The sequence below is a fragment of the Sinocyclocheilus anshuiensis genome, unplaced genomic scaffold (genome assembly GCF_001515605.1).
Source record: "Sinocyclocheilus anshuiensis isolate Anshui unplaced genomic scaffold, SAMN03320099.WGS_v1.1 scaffold1425, whole genome shotgun sequence".
NCBI classification, from domain to species: Eukaryota; Metazoa; Chordata; class Actinopteri; order Cypriniformes; family Cyprinidae; genus Sinocyclocheilus; species Sinocyclocheilus anshuiensis.
Genome location: NW_015551044.1, coordinates 435186 through 461400, shown reverse-complemented (window position 1 = coordinate 461400; position 26215 = coordinate 435186). Strand labels below are relative to the sequence as shown.

Sequence of the window (26215 nt, the reverse complement as noted above, 5' to 3'; positions counted from 1 at the left end):
GTCTACTACTTACGCAAACGTTGATCACACTACAAACAATACAAAACTGCTATAAGAAACAGAAAAGATTAATTCATTGTTTACCTGGGTCTTCAGTCTATGATTAGCTCACCTCACCTCTTATCTGACAAGTCTTCGGGTTTGGGCTTATGGGGCTGTCACGTGATGAATGAATGACTCAAACCCGAAGACTCGAGAGATGAACTAATCAATTCTCTTTCCGGCTCAGACTGCATTGGTTAAAGCTTATGGGGCTGTCACGTGTTGAACGAATGACTCAGAAAAACCCGAAGATCTCGAACCAGGTGAACTACTTAACTAATTCCAGTACAGAACCTATAGGATGTTGCGCATGCGCGACTGAACGAATCACTCCCCGAGATGACTCGTTCTTCCCGAGTCACATTAAAGATTCATTCAAAATGAACGAATCGTTCAAGAACGACCCAACACTAGAAGGTTGCCGCTTGCCTATAACTCACCTTTTTTAACAGGAGCGGGAACGAAGAGCTTGTCGTCGTAATTCTTCTCTCGGCCAATGAAATCAGTCAGAGGAAACGTGCCTTTAGGTGTCCGCACCATTCGCCTGGTAATCCCATCTAACACGCGGGAAAAGAAGCACATTTTAAATGCAAAATAAAGCTTCACTCAAACAGCACGCATGCGCAAATGAATCTGCCTAACGCATGTGAATAAATCACCGTTGTGTGATCCCGGTATGAACCACAGACTGCCGTTCTCCAGCGCAGCGTCTTCCAGAGCGATCCACACGCCCATCACTCTTCCCAGAGGCTGCGTGTAAAGGAAGGTGGCGTCCTGGTGAGGGCTCACTGAAGTCAAAGATCAAGGTCAACCAAGTGTTTTTGTACTGCATTCCAATTGGTTAAAGAAAGGGAGGGTCTTACCTTCTCCACCAATCCTTGGTTGCTGATGACAGAACAGGCACAGAAGAGGCGAGTAATGAAATAATTACCTTTACAATGTGTGTAAGTAACATAAAATAAGTACTGTATGCAGGACATATGAACTGTACCTTAAAGATGTACATACTCTGCAGAATCACAGGATTTATCAGGCCAAGTTTCTTCACCAGATTCTGCAGATTAGAAACAAACACATTTTGACAAATTAAAGTGTCTAAAAATTGGCATAGTGAAAAGAGTGAAGTATATTTGGCAAGTTTTTTTTTCTTTCTGACATCAAGATGGTTAAACAGTGGACTGCTAGTCTTAGCTTGAAACCAGAGTGGTCTAGGTCAGTATTATTTATATAATATCATAGTACTAACCGTACTTCTTAATATTTGGAGTTTTAAGTACGTTTTTTTTATATATTTCTGTATAGCTTTAATCAATTTTTATTTCAGGTATAGTTTTAGTAATAATATTTTGAATTAGTTTTAAATTTTATATTTTCAGTTTTAATTTTAGTTTACATTTTAGAAATTTTGTTACTTGCTTTTGTCATATTTTTTTATATTTCTATATAGATTTAATTAATTTTCATTTCATGTATAATTTTACTATTAATATTTTGAATTCATTTTATTTTTATATTTTCAGTTTTTGTTATGTGCTTTTGTCATTTTTTTAAATATTTATATATAGCTTTCAGTTTTATTTTGATTGTTATTTGTTTACATTTAATTCAAGTATTAAGTAATTTTGTAATGTGCTTTTGTCATTTTTATTATTATTTAACATTTCTATATAGCTTTAATTCATTTTTATATTAGTTATACAGTACTTCAACTTATTTTCATTCAATTAAATCTAATATTTATTTTATTTCAGCTTTTTTTTTTTCCAAATACTGAAATTATTTTTAATGCTTTTAGTTTTAGTTTACAACACTAGTCTCTGGGTTGTCTGGTTTTAAAGAGGTCTCCCAAGAGCTTTCTCATAAATCTTCCAATTAAATCAAATGAGGTTTTGACATGAGTGTACTGTTTACATAAAAAGGAACACAGTTTACATTTGTTTACATGGAGGTTTGATCATTACTTGAATTTTGGGGGAGTGGGTGACCGCTTTAAACAGCGGCTCATAAGCGTGGAGAGCTGTGGGAAAGATAAAACACAAATACTTATGAGCAAAGAATGATATATGACGAATGATAAATGACAGGTTATGTTTAAACATGACTGAATTACTGTATATGAAATGCTATTTTCGTAACTACCCACCATGTCCGATTTTATTCAAGGACTGCTCTCTTGGCACGATGAACTCTCCTGAAAACAGTCTCATTATGAGATGAATTTGCTGTCTTTTTCTATATCTCAACATGACAAACAAAGCAACTACAAACCTTTATCATCAAACACTCCTTTCTCAAAGAAGAAACGGATCTTGTCTCCACTGGTGATGAAATAGTCTGCATTTCCCTGGACAAACACCAAATATGATCATGATTTAACTTTTTTTAACTGCTTCTGAATGTACATGGATTTACAAGGGTCATTTTTCCAGTTACGACAGGGGTTGTAACTACATTTACCTGCATCTTTACCCAGAAACATTTGGTTGCATGTGGGAAGTAAAGCGTAGAAGAACGTTTATTATGGCACTACTGTAAATGCTTGCTGATGATGCATTCTGGGGATTCATCTGGACGAGTTTACCTGTGTTTTAAGCTGCTCGTCGTGGTCAGTGGAGAACTGTGTCCTGCAGTGTTCAGGAACGTCCATCCGCTCAATGATCTCACTCATACGGTCCCGTAAAGCGTCACACTCCTCTGGGGACAGAAGGCCATCCAGCACCAGATAGCCCTCATCCCGGTACTGCACAATAAAAACATATCATATACAGTACCTATTCACTGCACATTCAAATGTGATTAGGACATCAACATCATTTGCTGTTCCTGACATCACAAAAAAGTAGAAAAAGTACCATTATCCCATTGAAAAAAAAAAACAGCCTTTGCTGGTGAGGTATGTTTTTAAGCATCACAGCTGGTTTAAGCTGGTCCTTAGTTAGTCATGAGCTGGTCCTGAGCATGAGGTAGTTGCTTAGGAGGACCAGCTTAGGACCAGCACATGACCAGCTTAAAACAGCTCATAACCACCTTATAACCAGTTCAGGACCAGCTTAAACCAGCTTAAGACCAACTAAGGACCAGCTTAAACCAGCTCAAACCACCTGCCATGCTTCAAAACATACCTAACCTAACAACAGCATGCTGGGTTTTTTTTTTCAACAGTTAAATATTTCTGTATTTCACATGTACCATAGCGGCATAGTATTAGATGCACCAGTAGTAAAGACAAACTCACCGTGTCTATCTAGTCATGATGAATATGTATATACATTTCCATTTCAGCAGGAAACTATTTTTACAGCTACATTATTGTTTCAGCCACAATTAATCACAATAATGTATATACAATTACAAATGATTATATATACATGATAACTGAGGTCTAGGTGCTATGTAACTACCATATAAGTTTCAAAACAGTCAGTCCACAGTAAAATGCACACCACCTGCTTAAAGTAGCTGTGCCTTTTCACGAACCGTTGTGACCTCCGTAAAAAGTTGACATCAGAACTACACAGTCACCGCCTTCAGTCACCACCCTGAACACCGCCCACCGTCCCACTCTCCTTTTGAGAACCTAAAATAAAACTCCAGAAAGGTGTACAATATGGGACCTTTAAAGTACTATGTAAATTCCATGTAATACGAGTATGGTGATCATTCAGTATCACCATATGTTTAAAAGTACTGTGGTATTTCCATCCTCGTACTATCTAATAAAAACTTAATGTGTTTTTGGGGAGAAAATACAGTTGATTTACGTTTCCTTTTCGTTTTCTTTCTTTTAAACTGAGCAAAATACAAATCCACTAACTTCTGTTTTGCTGGTGCTTTACCGTCTCATGATTGGTGATGCATAAAAACGACTACTACATAGTTTTTGGGGTTGTTTTAGGTAAAGATTTGCACGTTTATAAAATTTGTTAATTTGACATTATGTACAAATTTAAAATTCGTTTCTTTAGAATAAAATACTCTAGAATATTCTCTAGAATAAAATACATTATACAGGTAAACAAAAAGGCTGTGATTGGTCTATCATCAACAGCGCTAAGAAAAGTAACGTTAATAATTTTCATAGGACACACAAGTCTACGCGTCGGGACATTAATAATATTAATAAAGAAACTGAATAATGCTACTACTACTACTACTACTAATAATAGCTGTTAAACTGAAAACTACAAACTGAACAGTTAAAATATGAAATTATTACTTTAAAGCCTTGTCTGCAGGCCCCGCCCATTTTCACGCCCCTTATTTCATTCCACATTCCATTCTAGCAGCTTGCCCTGTTTCTAGCGTATTACGCAACACACTTCAAATTAGGATAAAACTTATTCCACACGTGCTTTCACCAATATATATATAATATTTTAATTTCGTGCATCTTTTGCACGAGGCGCTGATCTATGAAAATATGTATTATTAAACAAGCAGAACACTGATTGTCATCCAACAGCATTGAAAAGTCTTGTACTCGTAAATCTGCGTTTTCCAGCGTTTCTAACGAGCATTTGCATAAAAACACAACAGCTGTCGTATTTAAGAGTTGCGATTTCAATTTAGATGCAGTTTATTACCTTTTGCACGTCTTGATCGGTCAAAATATCCATGCTGATGACGACAGTCTGAGAAGAAGGCTAAAAGGAAGGCTGTCCCATCCAAATCTCTCTCAGCAACCACGTGGTTGCCCCATGTCAAATACGATTAAACTGTAACCATGGTGATGCAATAATTGGATTTTGAACAGTAACTCTTTCATGACAGTGCAAGAAACTCAAATGTGCAGTCATAACTGACTGAGGGTTCAGGTGAACCTAAAAGGTAAAAACGTGCCTACAGTTAACTTAATTCCAGTATAAGAGTAAGAGTATTACGTGCAAGATTGCATGTAATGAAGATACTTCACAAAACAGATTCAAGCTTTGAAAAATGTAGCTGGATTCAGTCTTAATTCATTTTTATAAATCATCAAAATGTATTATCTACATGAATGCTGCAATCATTAATACTGTGCTTCAGTGCATTATAAAACATTAATGAACTAATACAGTCTGTGCAAACTTCATTTATGAATCAATATTTTGATCTTCACACAGAGGCATGAGAAAGATTCAAGTGTTTTCAGCTGGTATTTAAAGGAATAGCTCACGCAAAAAAATAATACTTCTGTCATTATTTACTCACACTCACCTTCTTTCTTCTGTGGAACACAAAAGAAGATATAAAAAACATTGACTTTCATTATATGGGGGGGGACATTGCACTAATTATTTATTTTATTAGAAAAATACTATACACAAAAAGTTGGCATTTGCTGTGGTATTTCCATCCTCGTACTATCTAATAAAAACTTAATGTGTTTTTGGGGAGAAAATACAGTTGATTTACGTTTCCTTTTCGTTTTCTTTCTTTTAAACTGAGCAAAATACAAATCCACTAACTTCTGTTTTGCTGGTGCTTTACCGTCTCATGATTGGTGATGCATAAAAACGACTACTACATAGTTTTTGGGGTTGTTTTAGGTAAAGATTTGCACGTTTATAAAATTTGTTAATTTGACATTATGTACAAATTTAAAATTCGTTTCTTTAGAATAAAATACTCTAGAATATTCTCTAGAATAAAATACATTATACAGGTAAACAAAAAGGCTGTGATTGGTCTATCATCAACAGCGCTAAGAAAAGTAACGTTAATAATTTTCATAGGACACACAAGTCTACGCGTCGGGACATTAATAATATTAATAAAGAAACTGAATAATGCTACTACTACTACTACTACTAATAATAGCTGTTAAACTGAAAACTACAAACTGAACAGTTAAAATATGAAATTATTACTTTAAAGCCTTGTCTGCAGGCCCCGCCCATTTTCACGCCCCTTATTTCATTCCACATTCCATTCTAGCAGCTTGCCCTGTTTCTAGCGTATTACGCAACACACTTCAAATTAGGATAAAACTTATTCCACACGTGCTTTCACCAATATATATATAATATTTTAATTTCGTGCATCTTTTGCACGAGGCGCTGATCTATGAAAATATGTATTATTAAACAAGCAGAACACTGATTGTCATCCAACAGCATTGAAAAGTCTTGTACTCGTAAATCTGCGTTTTCCAGCGTTTCTAACGAGCATTTGCATAAAAACACAACAGCTGTCGTATTTAAGAGTTGCGATTTCAATTTAGATGCAGTTTATTACCTTTTGCACGTCTTGATCGGTCAAAATATCCATGCTGATGACGACAGTCTGAGAAGAAGGCTAAAAGGAAGGCTGTCCCATCCAAATCTCTCTCAGCAACCACGTGGTTGCCCCATGTCAAATACGATTAAACTGTAACCATGGTGATGCAATAATTGGATTTTGAACAGTAACTCTTTCATGACAGTGCAAGAAACTCAAATGTGCAGTCATAACTGACTGAGGGTTCAGGTGAACCTAAAAGGTAAAAACGTGCCTACAGTTAACTTAATTCCAGTATAAGAGTAAGAGTATTACGTGCAAGATTGCATGTAATGAAGATACTTCACAAAACAGATTCAAGCTTTGAAAAATGTAGCTGGATTCAGTCTTAATTCATTTTTATAAATCATCAAAATGTATTATCTACATGAATGCTGCAATCATTAATACTGTGCTTCAGTGCATTATAAAACATTAATGAACTAATACAGTCTGTGCAAACTTCATTTATGAATCAATATTTTGATCTTCACACAGAGGCATGAGAAAGATTCAAGTGTTTTCAGCTGGTATTTAAAGGAATAGCTCACGCAAAAAAATAATACTTCTGTCATTATTTACTCACACTCACCTTCTTTCTTCTGTGGAACACAAAAGAAGATATAAAAAACATTGACTTTCATTATATGGGGGGGGGACATTGCACTAATTATTTATTTTATTAGAAAAATACTATACACAAAAAGTTGGCGTTTGCAAACTACATTTCTTGCATTTCTTAAAGGACATTAAATTATACATAAACCTTTTGGAACTAACAAACAAAAAAATTACTGAATACAAGTAATATTTTAAAAGCACTTAAATTTATGCAACTTTTCTGGCAGCTATTATTGTTAATAATGTGACTATGTAATACCTCTTTGTGTCATTTGACAACAAAAATCAATTGTATGGGTCAAATGTAAAATTGTAAAATTGATATAGGTTGACTCGATTGTAAATAAGTCACTTTTTTCCTTCAAAATATCTTCTCCTAAAATCCACAGAGGTTTGCACGTTTCATTTTGGGGTGAGCTATCCCTTTAAGTCCATGCATATTTTGATTTAAAAGTAATAATCACCTCAGTTATCAAATCTGCCACTACCTAGCCACTATACTTTTTGAAGGAAAGTTCATACAGCTCAATGCAACATGACCACTGCATGTTCACTTGCTCGCACTGATCCAGTTCTCATGTTCAACTTCAAGATTTTTGATGAATAAGTGCTTTTTCAGAATGAGAGAAAATGTTGCAGGGCCTACATCTATAGAAATGAAGTAGTAGTACTTTTATGGTGGTTTTTGGATGGTACATATTGTCTCTTTACCTGGAGAGGGCGCCTGTGTCAGACAACATGAAGGACGCTTCTGCTTTTTCTCAGCACTGTTGTTTTTGTACCTTCTGCTTTACCACAAAGAATATGTAGGAAGCGAAAGCTAACAGAGATGATTACTTAGTCGTCTGGGTGTTTTAATCATTTAACAAACACAAATCCGATCTCAAATCAGTTGGGGGAAAAAACTACTTTAGACAGCCATACAGTAACAGTTCCTGGCCCTCATATTCGACGAATACTAAACTATTCTCTAATTCTAGCCCAGATTTGAGACAGAAATGAACAGAATTCCAATTAACGAGACAGTGTTCTCCATTAACATCTTGTCATTGTAAGTTTAATTAACATCTTGTCATTGTAAGTTTGTGATGGCCGTGCACCATTCAGACTAGCTTTCATACAGTGTTTGAAGAAGAAGTTTCAAGTGCATACTAACTTAGAGTTTTTATTTTGGTTTAATTGGAAGTGACCATGACTTCACTAACAGAGAGAGAGAGTGAATGGGAGCTTTTATGTGGCATGGCGCTTGTACTCCCCTCTGCTTACTCACAGAAAACAGAAAGGCCCAGTGTTCACTGACACAAGGTGTGTGTGTGCTGTTGAGAGATGTGGTACTTAAGAACTTATGGGTCAGTGTCTACTGGTCTTTTCAGAAAACAATGCCAAGCGTGGCTATGACTTAATGTTATGAATAAGGTTTTGAACTTTGTCACATTATTTGATCAATTTGATAGTAATTAGTGCATAACGCTATATACATTTTATTAATAAAACTACTTTAAAAAGTGAGTGTTTCATCAGAATATCTGCCAGTTTGCACACAGACAGACACACACACACCACTACATTTTAAAGGAATGGTTCAGCCGAAATTTAAAATTTGCTGAAAATTCACTCACCCTCAGGCCATCCAAGATGTAGATGAGTTTGCATCCTCATCAGATTTGGAGAAATGTAGCATTGCATCACTTGCTCAACAATGGATCCTCTGCAGTGAATGGGTGCCGTCAGAGTCTAAACAGCTGATAAAAACATCTCAATAATTCACACCACTCCAGTCCATCAAATAACATCATGTGAAGCAAAAACGGCGTGTTTGTAAGAAATAAATCCATCAAGACATTTTAACATTAAAATGTTGCTTCTGGGTAAATTACAAGTCCATAATATTGCTTTCTGCAGTGAAAAAGTTTGTCTGAATCAGGAGAGAAATATGGACAGACCAAGCACTGTTTATAAGTGAAAACAGTCCAAAACAGTTCTAAACAAATATGTGGATGGATTTTGAAGTGAGAAACAACAGGAGATTTTTTTTTACTGGATGAAACATTATTATAGATATTTCGGCCAAAAAGTGATGGGGGTGAACTATTCCTTTAAATGGGTTATCATTTTTGGACCACATGATTTAGAAGTTTCCCTTTTTCAATGTTTTATATTGTTTACTTTTATATTTGCATCATCTAGCCCAATAATTTCTGAATTAACCTTGTGTTATGCAAAACCAACTGTAGCAGATGCTTAAAAATAATGACCCATTTCTGTGAAAAATATGAAAACACATTTGAATGTTCATCAGAAGTCTTTACTTGGTTTTGTTTAAAGCCATACTGTGTACATTAGGCAATCTTCCGAACAAAAAGAAAAGTTCAAATAAAAATCAGAAAATAAAATCATATGAACACATACAGTACATATAAAAAAGATACATTAACGCATAGGTTTGTTTTTCTTGCAAACACATGAACAGTTTGCATGAGTCCGTGCTTTCTTTTTGTTCTTTCCCTTTTTTTTTTTTGTAAAATTATAAAACTTATAAACACAAAATGTACACTATCTTTGAGATGAGCTCCAGCATACAGCTCAGAGAGAGTTAAGGCCATGATAGTGTGGGAACAAGAGTCATTATGATGTCAACACTCCCCTTGAGAAGTTGACCAATGGGATGCGGCGTGCAGGTCACATGGTCCAAATGGGAGTCCGTCCAAAACGGTAAAAGTTTGTTCTTTCGAGTGTTTGAGTTCATAGTTTCTATATCTTTGTGTAGAGTCTGTGGAGTGTAAGATTTCAGCAAGACATTTGTGGCATCATATTCATAGTCTTTAAAAGCATATATAAGTAGTAGATTTTGTATATCACCTTTTTGGCATTTAATTCGGTGGGTATTGGCTCTAAAATGTACAATTTACGTATTTAATAACTCAGCTGGCACATTCATAAACAGTCGACTCTTCCCTGATTGGACGCAGCCGCTAAGTAAATAATGCACAAACCACATATTGCTTGTTATATCTATTCATTCCCATAATGCCACTGCTTTAACATAGGCACTCGCATCCACATGTTCACCATGTAGTCATCGTTTATATGCATGCCCCTCCGTGCCTGTAGGGGGCAGTACACAAATGACTTGACCTTGCAAAAAGTGTGTTTGTGTATGAGAACGTGTTTGAGTGAGTGTATCAGTATACGTTTCTAAGCACAGATGGCACTGTACTGTCCACAACTTCCCTTCATACGGAGAAGAAACGTTATCGCCCAAATTAAAAGAATTAAAAATTATTAAAAAAAAAATGAATTGATAGCGTCGGCATATCAAAGATGTAGATGAGTTTGTTTCTTCATCAGATTTGGAGAAATGTAGCATTGCATCACTTGCTCACCAATGGATCCTCTGCAGTGAATGGGTGCCGTCAGAATGAGAGTCCAAACAGCTGATAAAAACATCACAATAATCCACAAGTAATCCACACCACTCCAGTCCATCAGTTAACGTCTTGAGAAGCGTCCAGAAGTCCATAATCCATAATATTGCTTTCTCTAGTGAAAACATCATCTCGTCTGAATTAGGAGAGAAATGTGCACAGATCAAGCACTGTTTACAAGCAAAAATGTATTAAGTTAACTGATGGACTGGAGTGGTGTGGATTATTGTGATGTTTTTATCAGCTGTTTGGACTCTCATTCTGACGGCACCCATTCACTGCAGAGGATCCATTGGTGAGCAAGTGATGTTATGCTACATTTCTATAAATCTGATGAAGAAACAAACCCATCTACATCTTGGATGGCCTGAGGGGGAGTAGATTTTCAGCAAATGTTAATTTTTGGGTGGACTATGCCTTTAAGAGTTCCTCTGTCTCGCTCAGGCTTGTTCTTTATCGGTTCTCCACAGCTGCTCCTTGACCTCTGGCGGCAGGGTGTTGAAGAGGTCCTCTTCTACGATCAGCCCGGAGCGCTTGAGAAGGCGGCATTCGGAGAGCTCCACCGGTAATCCCTCCAGCCGGTTTCCGCGGAGCTCCAGCTGCATGAGGCCGGTTAACTCTCCGAAACGTGACGGCAGCACCGTAAGGCAGTTATTTCCCAGATTCAGCGTCCGCAGCTTCTTACACTGGAACAACTCGGGTGGCAGCGCCTCGATCTGAAACGGAGCAAAACACGGTTCACACACAAGCGCTGCGATATGATTCTCTTTCATCAGTGTGTAAAATGTAATCTAATGACAGAAAATAAAAAACAAACACGTTATTGCATGTAGCTTTAATTAAAACCACAATAAATAAATAAATACATATATACAATAAAACAAAATACTCCCTTTATTATGTATAATGCACAGGTCTCTGTGTGTTTTTGAAGAACATTAGTTTTCTGCAATAAAAGGCTATTACACAATATTTTTTTCAGTTTTCACAAGAAAATATGGAGTTTATAAAAATAGTAAAATGTAGTGTGTAAAATGTAATCTATTGACAGAAAATAAGATAAACACTTTATTGTACATAACTTTTATGAAAATGTAGTTAAAATTAAAATATGTAGTTTGTAAAAACTGCAAATGCAACTTAAAGTGTGGTTTATTGTATTTGTAGCAATGCTATTTTAGCATAATTTGAACACGTTTTTATTTTTATTCTTTTTTTTTTAATGCCTATATACAGTTTATTTTTTTTATTTTAGATTTAGTTATTTTTCAGTTATTTTTAGCTGAAATAAAATAAGTTAATTTTTTTAATTGATTTTTTTTTCAGTTGAAGTTTATTGTATTTGAAGTGAGAAAAATGTGTTTTTACGGTTTTAGCTTTAGTTTCAGTTAACTATAATAACCCTGGTTTATATCAATATCAATGTGACTATAACAATAATAATAACAACAACAATTAATTAATTATTAGTAGTAACTAAAAATATTAACTTACCTAAATAAAAATATAAAACATATTTAATTAAATTGCAACCTTTGCCGTTTGATAAATCATACTTAGTCATATTGCAATTTTGGTTTTATTTCAGTAGCTAATAAACTATTTTCAGTTATTTTTGTTAATGGAGTAAATAATGAAAAATAAGTGTTCATCTGATTTCAGCTCATTCAATCTGTGTGTTTTGTGCAGTATGTAACGGTAATGTACAGTCAGCGATCAGTCAGGGGATCAGGTGTCTTGCTCAGGGTTTATTTTGCTGATTGATATGAGAAACCCAAAACCAGCAGAGCCACGCAGGCAATAGCTTCAGTTATCCAGTTTAACCGCCATTATGCGACAATATTTGACCGCAGAATGCCACGACTGACCAATCAGAATCAAGTATTTCAGAGAGTCGTGTAACATGATCTATTCATAATAAACGACGTGCCCCATTTAAAGCCACTCGCTCGGCAGGGCGGAGACCCAGAAAACATATTATACACAGGAAAACCAATTATCTCCAGAGTAAGTGGCTAATTTTGGCACACACACACACACACACACACACTCTCTCTCTCTAAAAATCAAACATGTGCATCTAGTTACCATCCGCCTTGATTCTCAACAAATAACACAAATTACACAACTCATTTAGATATCAACGAGCTAATGAAAGAACCGGGACGGTTGTGTGTGTGTGTGTGTGTGTGTGTGTAAGTGCACACACTCCTCGACAGGAGGTCCCATAAAGGCGCTATTTTCAGAAACATGCCACACACGCTCTCCAACACGCCCATTACTAAAAACAAGCACAAGTGCCCATCAAACTCAAAACACATGAGAGACACAGGTTGTGTGGGACGTGTGTGTGTGTGTGTGTGTGTGTGTGTGTGTGTGTGTGTGTGTGTAAGTGCACACACTCCTCGACAGGAGGTCCCATAAAGGCGCTATTTTCAGAAACATGCCACACACGCTCTCCAACACGCCCATTACTAAAAACAAGCACAAGTGCCCATCAAACTCAAAACACATGAGAGACACAGGTTGTGTGTGTTGCACCATAATGTTCCTGGACTTTATGTCTGTATGTTTCCCTGACTGTTGACTCGCATCCAAAAATCCAGATTGAACAAAACAATGGTGCCGTTTAATGCCGCTTACGCCCCAGAGACAGCTCTGATGGGCGTCTGACGGATAGGTATGCGTAAGACGTGATTCGGGGGTGTGGAAAGACTGGAGCTGCTGAGAAATCAGGCTTTAATGCAGCAAACAGGATTTCCGAAAGCACAACTGGAGCCGCCTTTCTGATACATTGTCACACTGGCACTGTGAGTTTTCAGAGGATTCCCGTCCTCAAACACCACAGACACGCTATTTTATATTACAAACCTCAAAAATATTTGCTATGATTGCTGTAATTGTAATTTAATTAGCGTTAACTGGCATTAGATGGCTGTGTTGCAATAATTTTAGGAAGGATGCGTTGCCTGCAACAGTAAGCAAAAACAATGACTAAATGGCTATTTTGCTAATGAATGATGTTAATCAATGTCTGACGCCAACTAAAAAAGTTAATTTAGATGAATTTAGATTTAGATTAGTGAGCAAGTTAGTACATAAAAGATTATGAAAGCATTTTTTCTTTGGTATAATATGCACTTATGAATCATTCACAATAAGACCATGAACATACTGAAGTTTTAAAGAACTTGTATTGACTTTAAAGCATCAGGAAAAAAATACATTTTTATTATTATAATACATATTATATAGTAATATATATATAGTAATGTATATATATATAGAAATATTTATTTTATATACACAAAATAAATTAAATATAAATTAAATGCACACACACACATATGTGTGTTTTAGTTTTCAAATATTGTGTGTATTATATATAATTTATATTAATTCTGTACGTACACACACACACACACAATATTTTAGAATATTACATATACAGTATATGTAATAGCTGAAGTACAGCATTTATTTTAAATTATTTTTTTTTGTAACCTTATAAGTTTGTTTATTGTCACTTTTGAGCAATTTAATGTGTATTTGCTGAATAAAATGATTTATTATTATTATTATTTTTATATTATTATTAAATCTTACAGACTCGAAACTTTTGAATGGTTCCTACTTTTCAATTAAATTAGTTTATTAGGAATAACCCTGGAAATGTACCATATACATCATCTATCTGTACACATATAGTGCATCTGCAGATTTACAGGGAACTCAGATAGCAGTGTCTGAGGGAATCTCACAGGAAGGTGAGGTGCAAGTCTGCACATTTATGCTCAACTCACTCTGTTGGCTGTCACCGCAAAGTACTGCAGGTTCTGCAGGAAGCCGATGTCTGCAGGGATGCTGGTCAGGTTGTTGTGGCTGAGGTCCAGGTAACGCAGCTTCCTGCAGAAGAAGAGCTGGGCAGGAATCTTCTCGATCTTGTTCCTGTTCAGGTAGAGGCGCTCCAGGTTGGTGAGGGTGCCGATCTGGATGGGGATGTAGGCGATCTGGTTGTACCAGAGCTTGAGGCACACCAGTCTGTGGAGATGCTGGAAGCTGATGATCTCCTCGATGGTCTTCAAGTTGTTGTCTTTCAGATCGATCTCCTGCAGACAGAAGTTGATGTGCATGTCAGAATAAGTGAACAGAGCTTGTTCGAGCATGAAAATACCTGTGGTAAGAAATGTACAGCATTTATACAACGCAGCAAGTTTAAGACACTCAATAATCTGGTTTTACATGCATATACATTGCAATTTAGGGGTGTAAATGTAGGGCTGCACAATTAATCGAATTTCTAATCGCGATTACAATTATGAATGCCACAATTACGTAATCGTTCAAAGCGGCAATTAATCGTTCAAAGTCCACTAATGTTATTCTGCGTGCTTAAGATATTTTTTTCTTTCTACATGTTATCTTAAGGGTTTTTCCATTGTTTTAGTTTTAGTATAACATTATAATACCATTCATATTTTTACTTTTTTTATCATTTAAATAAGAAACCAATCCGATGTATAGTTGACATTTGAGGCTTAGTACTATAGAAAAGCACTAAAGGTTTTTCAGTTAGAGTGTTTTCAGCTTGTTTATTTTCATATAAAAATACGGCATGCAGTTGCATCAAACAATGGTATAAACATCATTCAATGTAAATTGTGATAATCGTAATTAATAATCGCAATTACAATTTCAACGGAATAATCGACAATTATGATTTTTGTCATAATCGTGCAGCCCTAGTGTAACGGTACACGTATTCGTACCGAATATTTTCGGTATGGGTCTTTCGTTTCGGTACGCACGTGTACCGAACAAATCATTAAATTTTTCCAGGAAATTTAGACAATAAATGCCGTTTTGGCACTCTTTGATGTGGCGCGACAGATCGCTGTATAAACTCAAGTGAGTGCGATCATCCCTTCCTCTTTACTAGTTTTATTTAACGTGAATTAACATCTCGTGCCTCATATAATCGCACAATCAGTGTTTCACTTGTGGAAAGATGCGATTAAAACGGCTTGTAATCAAAATGTCACGTAGCATTTCATTTACCTCAGGCAAGTCATCACTGTCCACAGCTCGTTATTTTGCGAAATATTAGACTAGGCTATATACTCATTATATATTACTTGACCTGTTAGTGATGTCTTAATCATTTAATGTATATTTAAATAAATCTTATGACAGCAACAGTGTAAATTATTATATTTCAACAACAAATATAAATTGTATAATTTAGAAGTTAATTTAAAAACTGCACCGAGTGCAATTTACATGTTTGCATACAATTTTTTTATTTGAGTGTTGATTATTATAGTTAAAAATAAACAGTAATTAAATTTGAGTTTGGGCACTTGTTAATTGTAACCTTATAGTAATGTAAAAGGGCTCCCTGTAGTTTATAGCAGAAGCTGAGGTAGATTTTTTTACATTTTATTTTATAAGGTAGATGTAAAGAAAATTTTAATTATAATTTAATTTATTTAAAGAAAAAGCAATTTGTTCAGTAAAACATTGTTTAATTAAAAAAAAGCAATTTATGCTTAGTTTATTTCCTCCTGCTACAACGAAACCATACCGAACCGTGACGTCAAAACCGAACCGTCATGTTTGTGTACCATTACATCCCTATTGTAAATTATTGCATCTTTTAAAATAACAGCAAAAAAGGCCCAAATATTACCTAATTTTATGATGTCGAGTTTAAAAATTCAAATGAAACTTTCCATAATGTATGGAAAATCCATTCTGGCACAAGCACAGGTATTATGCAGAGTCATGAAGGATGACTGATGACCTGTAGATTGTGCAGGCTGAATATGGAGTGCGGGATCCGCTCTAGATCACAGCGCAGCAGCTCCAGCTCCGTCAGGTTCACCATCTTCTTCAGACTGTTCAGAACCATCAGTTTGGTCCCTTCGTTATTGATGGAGAGCTTCTGCAAGTGAACGCCAACTTCCGTCACCACCTGCAGGGGGAAGAAGATGTGCTGGAATCATTATTTTGTCCTAAAGGAGTTATAAAACACAATTCTGTGTGAATATATTCAGCTGTTAGATTACAAACAGCACCAGAGGTAAGAACATTAGGATGATTAATAGAATTTCCCTATCGGTCTTCTATCTCCACTTTTTTATGTAGTAAATTACATATAAATAGATTTTTGCAACATGTTGTTCTGAATATTTACAAAAATACCTACAACAAGCATAACACACCTGCATACCTACTAGGGCTGTAAAAAAAAAATTAAAAAAAAAATTCGAATTTCTAAAATTCGTCGAATTTAAAATAAAATCCACATTCGAATGCAAAAACGTTGCATTCGAATTTTAGGTGTGCATCAGGCAGCCTTATCAGTGGTGCACGAGATGCGATGATGATGTAAGTGTCATTGCATTTAATGCTTTTGTTAGCCTATCCAGTTGAACCCACTAGATGCGGCGCTGCTACGTTGTTCATTCAAAATATTGCGGGGAAAAAAGAACATCAATGCGGAGATGATGTTGTTTACGTCAAAACCGAAACCAAACCGTTCACACAGAACACGTTTATCACATTTTCTAGAGGGACATCTATCACCATTGCACTCGTGTCTCGCACAAGGGAGCCGCATGTTTAGAAAGCCATGTAAAAGTAATGTAAGTTCAACTTTTTAAAAACATGTCTCAAGACTTTATGGCGGCTTTTCCCCATCCCTACCTACCTATCATAACACAATGCATAAATACAGAAGCTATTTTTACTATTGGTAAATATATCAGATTATCTCTGAAGGAAAGAACAATTTATTATATGTAATATAAATAATATACATTAATATATAATTATCTATAGCCTATAATTTATTATATATACTATTTTTATTATAAACATTATATAATATTATATTTATTATATTAAGTTTAATTATATAAATTCATGAAATTATATACATATTTTAAGTTATATAATTATATAAATGAAATTATGCCTTTTAAATTCGAATATAATTCGAATATTGATAATATTTAAGTAAAAAATTTGAATTTACATTTTCAGCCATTTTGACAGCCCTAATACCTACCTATCATAACACAATGCATAAATACAGAAGCTATTTTTACTATTGGTAAATATATCAGATTATCTCTGAAGGAAAGAACAATTTATTATATGTAATATAAATAATATACATTAATATATAATTATCTATAGCCTATAATTTATTATATATACTATTTTTATTATAAACATTATATAATATTATATTTATTATATTAAGTTTAATTATATAAATTCATGAAATTATATACATATTTTAAGTTATATAATTATATAAATTATACCTTGTGTACAATATCTTATTACAAATATTATAAAAATACTGTATATATAATATCAATACTATTATTAAATGTTCATTTTAATTTTCATATTTAATTTATATAAATATTTTAAGCTATATAATTATATAAATGAAATATTTTGTATACAATATTTTATTATAAAAAAATTTATTATAAAAATGACCAAAATGCTGAATATATTATATCATAATTAAATTGTTAATAAAATTTTGGTTACACTTTATTTTAAGGTGTCATTGTTACAGTGTAATTATACATTTAAGTACTGAGTAATATTAATTAACTACATGTACTTACTATATGGTTAGGGATAGGATTAGGGTTTGTCTTAGGGTTACTTGCATGCAATTATGCATAATTAATTGTTGTTAAGTACATGTAACATGTGTAATGAGGACACCTTAAAATAAAGTGTTACCAAATTTGTTTAGTTTCTATAATTTTTTTTATATTATATCCTATATATATCAATTTCTTTTCTATTACACACATAATATTATAAAGATTTTTTGAATACCAAAAGATAAAACGATTATTTTATAAAAAATATTTAAACAATACTATATTATTGATATATTTATATTAACAGTATATTTCTACATTATTTAAATTACAAACCATTTAAATTATGCATATATTATTTATATAATTATACAACTCTTTTTTTTTTTTTGCTACAAGACTTCAATAAAAAAAAAATGTTGTCTTCATAATAATGTGCACTGATAAACCAAGCCCAACAAGAGTAGGAACATGTAATAAGAATGCAAATAATTTTGACATCATGCCTTTCTGAATGCGCTGATGAATTTGTGAGAGTAACATCATCTCACCTGAGGCAGTTTAGTGAGGTTGCTCTTCAGCCGCAGGACCTTGAGCCTCTTGAGCTCCCGCAGGCCGTCGATGACGATGAATCGGTTGTTATCCGCGCTGAGGATTCCGGTCAGATGAAGCTCGCTGAGGTTCTTGAGGCTGTAGATCCACAGTGGGATCTCCTTAATGTCTGTGAACTTTATGTGTAGTGATTTGAGGTTCTCACGGAGGAAGGCCAGAGCAGGAGCCTCGATTTTGGCCGGCGTGTGGTAAAGCCACATCTCCCTCAGGTTACACAGCTGTGCGATTATGGGCGGGATCGTAACATCAGGGATCAGCTCCAATTTCAGCACCTGCAGGAAACACCGAGAATACATTTACCTGCAGTTAAAGCAACCAGTGGTGTGCGACTGGGGCGGGGCTATCTTTTTTTGACCAATAGCATATAGAGGATATTATTCCAGAAACCTCATTATTTTTGCAATTCCATTCGGTGACATCAGTGGCACAGAAATTACACACTTTGCCTTTAAGAATTAAAAACCTGAAAGAAAAGAAAGCAAGCCATGTGTGAGGAAACGGCTCTAACGTCCTCCTAAGCAGCTGTGAAAAGTAAAACGTGATCTTACAGAGTAATCTTACTGCACGCGAGCGGTTACTTAAGGGGAAGCTGAACTGGACTCATGCTTTGGGGAAGAAACTGAACTATGACTTTTTTTTTTTTTGGCCAAATTATACAGCCCTACAAATAATTTTATTTAATAAATAATTTATAATAATAATAATAATAATAATAATATTTTAAATTACTTATTTAAATAAATGATTCATAGGGCTGCATAATTTGGTCAATCAGTTTGTGAATTCCTCAATATGACTATAAAACCATAATTTAAATAAATTAAATAATTAAAAATGTTTACAAAATATTAGTAGTATTATTATAATTATTTTAAAATATTTAATTTATTTAAATTAATTGTTTTTAGGGCTGTATAATCTGACCAAACATTTGGTGATTATATCAATATGACTATAAAATAATCATTTTTAATAATTTAAATAAATGTATTAATTAAAACAATAATAATCATATATTATTATTACTGTTAAATACAAATGTTAAACAAAATAAGAAATATTATTAATGTTTTAAATTATGGTAAACTGGTTAAATTACAATACTATTATTTATGGCAGTCTTTATTTCTTCATTTCACAACGTTAAACCATCAAGCTTTTATTTTGGTGGAAAGCTGCAGAGTTATGAGATTATTTCTTCTGTGAAACATAAAGGAAGACATTAACCAAACAGCTTAGGCTCCCATTGTCTTACATTGTATTTTTTTGTCAAAGTGATGTTCGGGAACCGAAACAGATTTCCAACATTCTTCAAAATATCTTCTTTTGTATTCAACAGAAGATACAAAGCAGTCTTTGCCATGTTATAACTGCACAACATATTGCGGTTTCAGTGTAATTTTGATTAACTGTGCAGCCCTGCTCATGTGGAAGTTTAGCAGAGAACAGGCTACTTTAAGCAGGTCTTGAACAGGCCTATAAGCACGACCTGAAACGTCTGACTTTAAAGGGATACTTCACCCAAAGATGAAAATTTGCCTGTGTTTTACTCACCCTCAAGGCATCCTAGGTGTACATGACTTTCTTCTTTCAGACGAATCCAATCGGAGTTATATTAAAAATGGTCCTTTCTCTTCCAAGCTTTATAATGGCAGTGGGCGGGTGGTTTTGTTCAGCAGTCCAAAAGTAGTCAAATAAAGCACATCCATCCATAATAAAACGTGCCTCACACGGCTCCGGGGGGTGAATAAAGGCCTCCTGTAGCGAATCCATGCGTTTTTGTAAGAAAAATATCCGTATTTAAAACGTTATAAACACCTTTCTTTCACTTCTGCTAACTGTTGTAGGTGGAAGCCGTTCCGGCGGATGACGCAGGACGTATGCATAGCGCATGCGGCGGTGATTAGTGACGAACGCGGAAGTGCGGAGAGCTGCAAAACAAAATGCTGGTCACAAATTAGAAGCACAAAACGAGGATTTGTAAAGAAAAATGTTGGAGGATTTCGATATAAGCCCAGAGGAGGCTGGCTTTCCCTTGCTAAAGTAAGGAAACATTGCTTCCTTTGCTCCTGTAAACAAACTCGCGAGACTAGCATATCTCAGAGGCGCGCGTGCATAAGTCCTACGTCTTCCACCTGAACGGCTTGCACGTACGACAATACCTGGAAGTGAGAAAAAATTGTTTATAACATTGTAAATATAGATATTTTTCGTACAAAAACGCATGGATTCGCTATAGGAGGCCTTTATTCACCCCCCGGAGCCGTGTGAGGCACGTTTTATTATGGAAGGATGCGCTTTATTTGACTACTTTTGGACTGTTGAACAAAAACACCCCCTTACTCCCATTCTAACACTTGGAAGAGCCAGGATAATTTTTAATATAACTCCGATTGGATTCGTCTGAAAGAAGAAAGTCATATACACCTAGGATGCTTTGAGGGCGAGTAAAACATTTTAATTTTTGGGTGAACTAACCCTTTAAATATGCATTCTGTAGGAGTTTTACAAATGTGACCCTGGACCACAAAACCAGTCATTAGAGTCCATTTTTCGAAATTGAGATTTATACATCAACCATTGATGTATGGTTTTGTTAGGATAGGGCAATATTTGGCGGAGATACAACTATTTGAAAATCTGGAATCTGAGGGTGAAAAAAAAAAGCATTTAACGTTTTAAAAGTTTTAAAGTGCCTTTAAAGTTGTCCAAATTAATTCCTTAGCAGAGCCGATTCTCCCTATACGCAAAATACGCAAGCTGCGTAGGGCCTTCGAAACACCAGGGGGCCCCACTGCTCTCAAAGATGATTTAATTTTAGTTTCGTTTTTGAATTTGGCCAGCGGTTATGAAAACATAAATGATAATTTCTTTTAATGCGGTGCGCTGTCGCTGTCGCTTTCTATGTAAAAATCAGTCAAATATTGAAATGTGAATGTCGTACAGTATTGCTCAAGGCTAAAAAAATGAGTTGAAAGCGTACCGAGCCGCGGAAGAGACACTGTTTCTCATGCGCTTTCCGCGAGCGCGATACGAGAAAGAGTGAAACACAGACAAATGCGTTTCATTCATTCGTTCATTCATTCATCCCCCCGCCGCCGACACAGTTTTACGTAGAGCCCCAAGAAGTCTAGGATCAGCACTGGTACTTAGCAATGCATATTACTAATCAAAAATTTAATATAATTACTTTAGATTACAGTAAATAGGTTAAATTACAATACTACTATTTATGGCAGTCTTAATTTCTTCATTTTCCACCATTAAACAATCAAGCTTTTGTTTTGGCGGAAAGCCGCAGGGTTATGAGTTTCTTTCTTCTGTGAAACATGAAAGAAGGTATTTTGAAGAATGTTGGTAATCAAATAGTGTCGGTTCCCGCTGACTCACATTGTATTTTTTGTCCATACAATGGAAGTCAATGGAACCAAAACTGTTTATTTGCCAATAATCTTCAAAATATCTTTGTTTGTGTTCAGCAGAAGAATGCAACCTTTGAGATTTTATAATTCCACTAAGCCATATCATGATTTGGTATTTTGATTAACTGTGCAGCCCTGCTCATGTGGAAGTTTAGTAGGGAACAGGCTTCTTTCAGCAGGCCTATAAGCATGACCTGAAACGTGTGACTTGAACTGTAAATATGCAATTGGTAGGAGTTTTATATCTACAAACTTTCAAGCACGCAAAACCCACACACCTCCAGCTCGACCAGGTCAAACACTGTGTCCGGGATGCCGCTCAGCATGAAGAGGTGCAGCTCCAGCTTCTCCTGCGAGTTTTTGGTTATCCTCTGTCTGAGTTTCTCCAGAGTCCATTCGTTATTCAGGTTCAACTGTCGCAGTTTGTTCTCGCTGACCTCTGACAGGAAGACGGCGAAGCGCTTGGAGTACAGCGGGTCGTACTGATCGATCATGTGCAGCATGAAGGCGAAGTCGTTCTTGACGTCGGGGATGTCGCTGTAGCTGCTCTCCTCGCGGATGTACTCGAAGGAGTAGCGCTTTAGCGAGCGGCTGATGATCCAGTACAGCGTGTACATGCAGATGAGACCGTAAACCACCACCAGGCTGATGTAGAAGCAGGCCAGGATCTTAAAGAGCGTGGCCAGAGGATGGGCGCAGTGGTACGTGCGATAACCGGTCAGCCGCTCGATGTCCACGGTGCACGGCACGCTGAACTTGATGTGGTGGACGTAGTACATGGTGTAGCAGATGATGATGAGGAACTGGATGACTTTGATGATGATTTGGCGGATGTAAAGACGGTGAACGATGTCGCCCTCCTCCACGTGGATACGGAACTTCTTCACCTGAAAAGAGAGAAGGATGAGATGAGACCATATATTCAGAATATTTGGGCTCCGTTCCAAAACCTAGCGGACTACCTACATAGACAGCATCCTTCAAAGGCATCCTAACTGAAATGTTAACAATGTGAGTCGTGACACAAATAAAATTAAATATCTATCAATAACTATGTTTTATTTAGTAGTATATGAAATAATTATACTTTTAAGATGATAAATATATATATATACATATATAAATATTAATATATAAAATTATATTTAATAATAACAAATATTTTTCAGCATTGGATCAAATAACTTTATTTTATTTATTAGTAAATAAAGTGAGCAAAAATGTATAAACATTTATTAAATATATGAATATATGAATTTATATTTAATATTTCCAACAATTTTTCAGCATTGGACAAAATGACTATTTTTATATTTATATGAAGTAAGCATTAATGTATAAATATATTTATTAAATATATAGTAGTATATAAATATGTATTTATTAGATAATATATTATTTATTATTATATTAAGTAAATGTGTTTGTGTTATTAATACTTTTCAGTATAGGCTAAATAATATACTAATAAACAAAATATAGTAATTATAAATTATAAATATATTTATTAAACATATTAATTTATAAATATTTATGTAATAATATTTATCGATAATTTCCTGCATTGGCTGAAATACTGAAATATGAAGTATAAATCATAAATATATTTATTAAATATATATTAATACATACATATTTATGTATAATATTTATCAATACTTTTTAATTATAATTTGATATATTATATGAATTATGTATAAGTATAAATTAGTATATGAATAAGTACACATTCTAAATATATATTTATATATAATTATCTATGTAATAATATTTATCAATACTTTTTAGCACTGGCTGAAATAACCAATTTATTTATTAGCATATGTAGTAAACATGTAAGTACATTTGAAATATATTTATTACATTTTTGTATAAATATTTACATAATATGATCGATCAATATTTCAGAATTGGTTGAAATCGGTATATTTTATTAATTAGTATATGAAGTATTAATGTACAAATTATAAATACATTCATATTTAAGCATATTTAATCACAATGCAAATCTGTGATTGCACTCTACACTAATGCTGCCTTTGAATTTAGCCAAAAGAAGGCATTTTGGAGGAATACATTTTAAAAAGTGCACCTACGATGCCTTGAAACGCTCACTACAGAGGCAGCTCACTAGGTTTTGGAACACAGCGCTGTTCACCAGACGTCCCGCTTGTGACCTGAGAGCAACTCTTAAATAAATCATCCGCACACACCTTCTCAAACAGCGCTTTGGCCTGCTCTCCTTCCTTCTTATCCAGGACGCCCGTCTCTGAACGGTCCACGATGCCCTGCTCGATGCGGGACTTGGTCCTCTGCAGCATGGGAACGCTTGCCTCCACATCCTGGTCGCTGACGCTGGAGATTTTCTTATCCATCGAGCCGTTCATCTTCCCCGCCGGCTTCGGGTCGCTCTCCTCCACCACCGTCTCAGAAAGCGCCCGCGTCGTCCACGGCGAGTCGAAACACTTCAGCAGGATCGACACGAAATGCTCCACCAGATACGGGAAGTACTTTGCGAACCAGTGCAGCTTGTTCTCGTAACACACGGCGTCCACGTAGTTGTACTGGTGTCTGTCGAGGTCGTACTGGATGCCCTTGGGCTCGGCATTGAGCGGCACGCTGACGTTGAGTTGTTCGCAGGTCTGGTTGACGACCCATTTGCACGGCAGGCAAATCATTTTGTCCTGCGTGACCTGCAGCGTGCCACCGAACACCGCGATCATCAGCATGACGATGGAGATGTAGTCTGTGAACACGTCCCACCATGGTTTCAGAATCCGATACGCCGGCTGTGTATCAGCAAAGTATCGCAACTCAGTGATGGGAATCATGACAGTTTACCTGAGAAACAGAGAGAACCGAGAAATGACAAACTGTAAGTGACAGGCCAATAATCAATCAATCAAATGTCCACGTCATTTCCACTTAAATAAATAAAAATATTTAGCATAAGGTAACTTCTAAGCCTTTCATATCATTCTCAACCTTTTGCAAATAATAATTTCCACCTAAAAATAAAAAAATAATGAATAAATAAATAAAAAATAATATTTTGCATAGGCAGGGTCATTTCTATGCCTTTCACATCATTCTCAACATTCTGCAAAATAAACAAATAAACAAAACAAAATAAAATAAAAATATTTTGCATGAAGTAATGATTCTAAACATTTTGCAAAAGGTCCATCTAAAAATAAAAAAATAAAATAAAATTAAAAAAAAACATATTTCACATGAAGTAATGATTCTTAATCTTTTGCAAAAGGTCATTTCTACCTAAAAAAAATAAAGTTAAATAAATAAATGAATAAATAAATGAAATGTTTTGCATTAGTTCATTTTTAAGTGTTTGTATGATTCTCAAACCTTTGCTAAAGGTAATTTCTAAAATAAAATAAAAATAAATAAATATATAGAAATATTATTGATATTCATATCATTCTCAATCGTTTGAAAAAGGTAGTTTCTGCCTAAAAAATAAAATAAATAAAACATAGATAAATAAATAAATAAAATAATAATAAATTGTATAAATATAATAAATAAATAATAAATTAATTTAAATTAATACATTAATTTCCAAGCCTTTCGTATCATTATCAAACATTTTGCAAAAGCTAATTGCTACCTAAACATGAATGAATGAATGAATGAATTAATTTTATTTCATACTAGCCTTTTTTGCAAACAAACAATGTAATTTCTAAGCCTTTTCTTCACCTTGTTCAAATTATCATTTCTACCTGTAAATAAAATACAATAAAATAAATAATAAAATAAAATCAATATATTTTGCATATATAGACAATAAAACAATTTTTGCATTGTGAGTGTGACATTATTTTCACAACTATCAAGCACATTCATACCACAACTCCCTTAAAAACAAACATTTTTCCCCTTGGAAAAACATTCACTGTTAAACTGTTCACGGAAAGAAGTAAAAAACCTACTGAAATCTTTTAACTGTGTGAGAAAACACGTTTTCTAATGACCTTTAACCCTGTTCTGTCTGCTGTCCCTTTCACTTCACACACAGAGTTTCCCTTAATTGAGTCTCCTGTCTTTCTCTTACAGTAGCCGTGAGTCAGAGCTCAGATCATGGACACAGGAAGTGGCTGGAATTAGTCAGCAAACCATCCTCAGCTGTGTGTGTTTGCAGGAGTACAGTTACAGAGGACAAGAAAACTCCATTAAATCACACACACACACACACACA

The 26215-nt window shown here is 34.8% G+C and overlaps 2 protein-coding genes across 4 annotated transcripts in view; both read right to left on the bottom strand.

Moving 5' to 3' along the window:
• The window catches only part of phyhd1 (phytanoyl-CoA dioxygenase domain containing 1), a 9429-nt gene extending 3060 nt beyond the window's left edge, over positions 1–6369 (bottom strand). The window contains exons 1-10 of one of the 3 annotated variants that reach the window (XM_016451202.1): positions 6259–6369; positions 2624–2782; positions 2500–2505; positions 2311–2386; positions 2186–2233; positions 2004–2059; positions 1034–1096; positions 906–927; positions 702–830; positions 483–599 (exon numbers count right to left, since the gene is read on the bottom strand). In XM_016451202.1, coding sequence (XP_016306688.1) covers positions 483–599; positions 702–830; positions 906–927; positions 1034–1096; positions 2004–2059; positions 2186–2233; positions 2311–2386; positions 2500–2505; positions 2624–2782; positions 6259–6291 — 709 coding nt within the window. In that variant the 5' untranslated portion in view covers positions 6292–6369. Of the gene's footprint in view, positions 1–482; positions 600–701; positions 831–905; positions 928–1033; positions 1097–2003; positions 2060–2185; positions 2234–2310; positions 2387–2499; positions 2506–2623; positions 2783–4625; positions 4735–6258 lie in introns of those variants that run through there. The other 2 variants (XM_016451204.1, XM_016451203.1) reach the window with 2 other exon arrangements.
• A 4307-nt stretch (positions 6370–10676) lies between these two features.
• Positions 10677–26215, bottom strand: part of lrrc8aa (leucine rich repeat containing 8 VRAC subunit Aa) — a 30690-nt gene continuing 15151 nt past the window's right edge. Inside the window, exons 2-7 of the mRNA XM_016451200.1 lie at positions 24210–24837; positions 22275–22883; positions 18514–18846; positions 16129–16299; positions 14129–14434; positions 10677–11041 (exon numbers count right to left, since the gene is read on the bottom strand). Of these exons, the coding sequence (XP_016306686.1) occupies positions 10766–11041; positions 14129–14434; positions 16129–16299; positions 18514–18846; positions 22275–22883; positions 24210–24827 (2313 nt within the window). The 5' untranslated portion in view covers positions 24828–24837 and the 3' untranslated portion in view covers positions 10677–10765. The remainder of the gene's footprint in view (positions 11042–14128; positions 14435–16128; positions 16300–18513; positions 18847–22274; positions 22884–24209; positions 24838–26215) is intronic.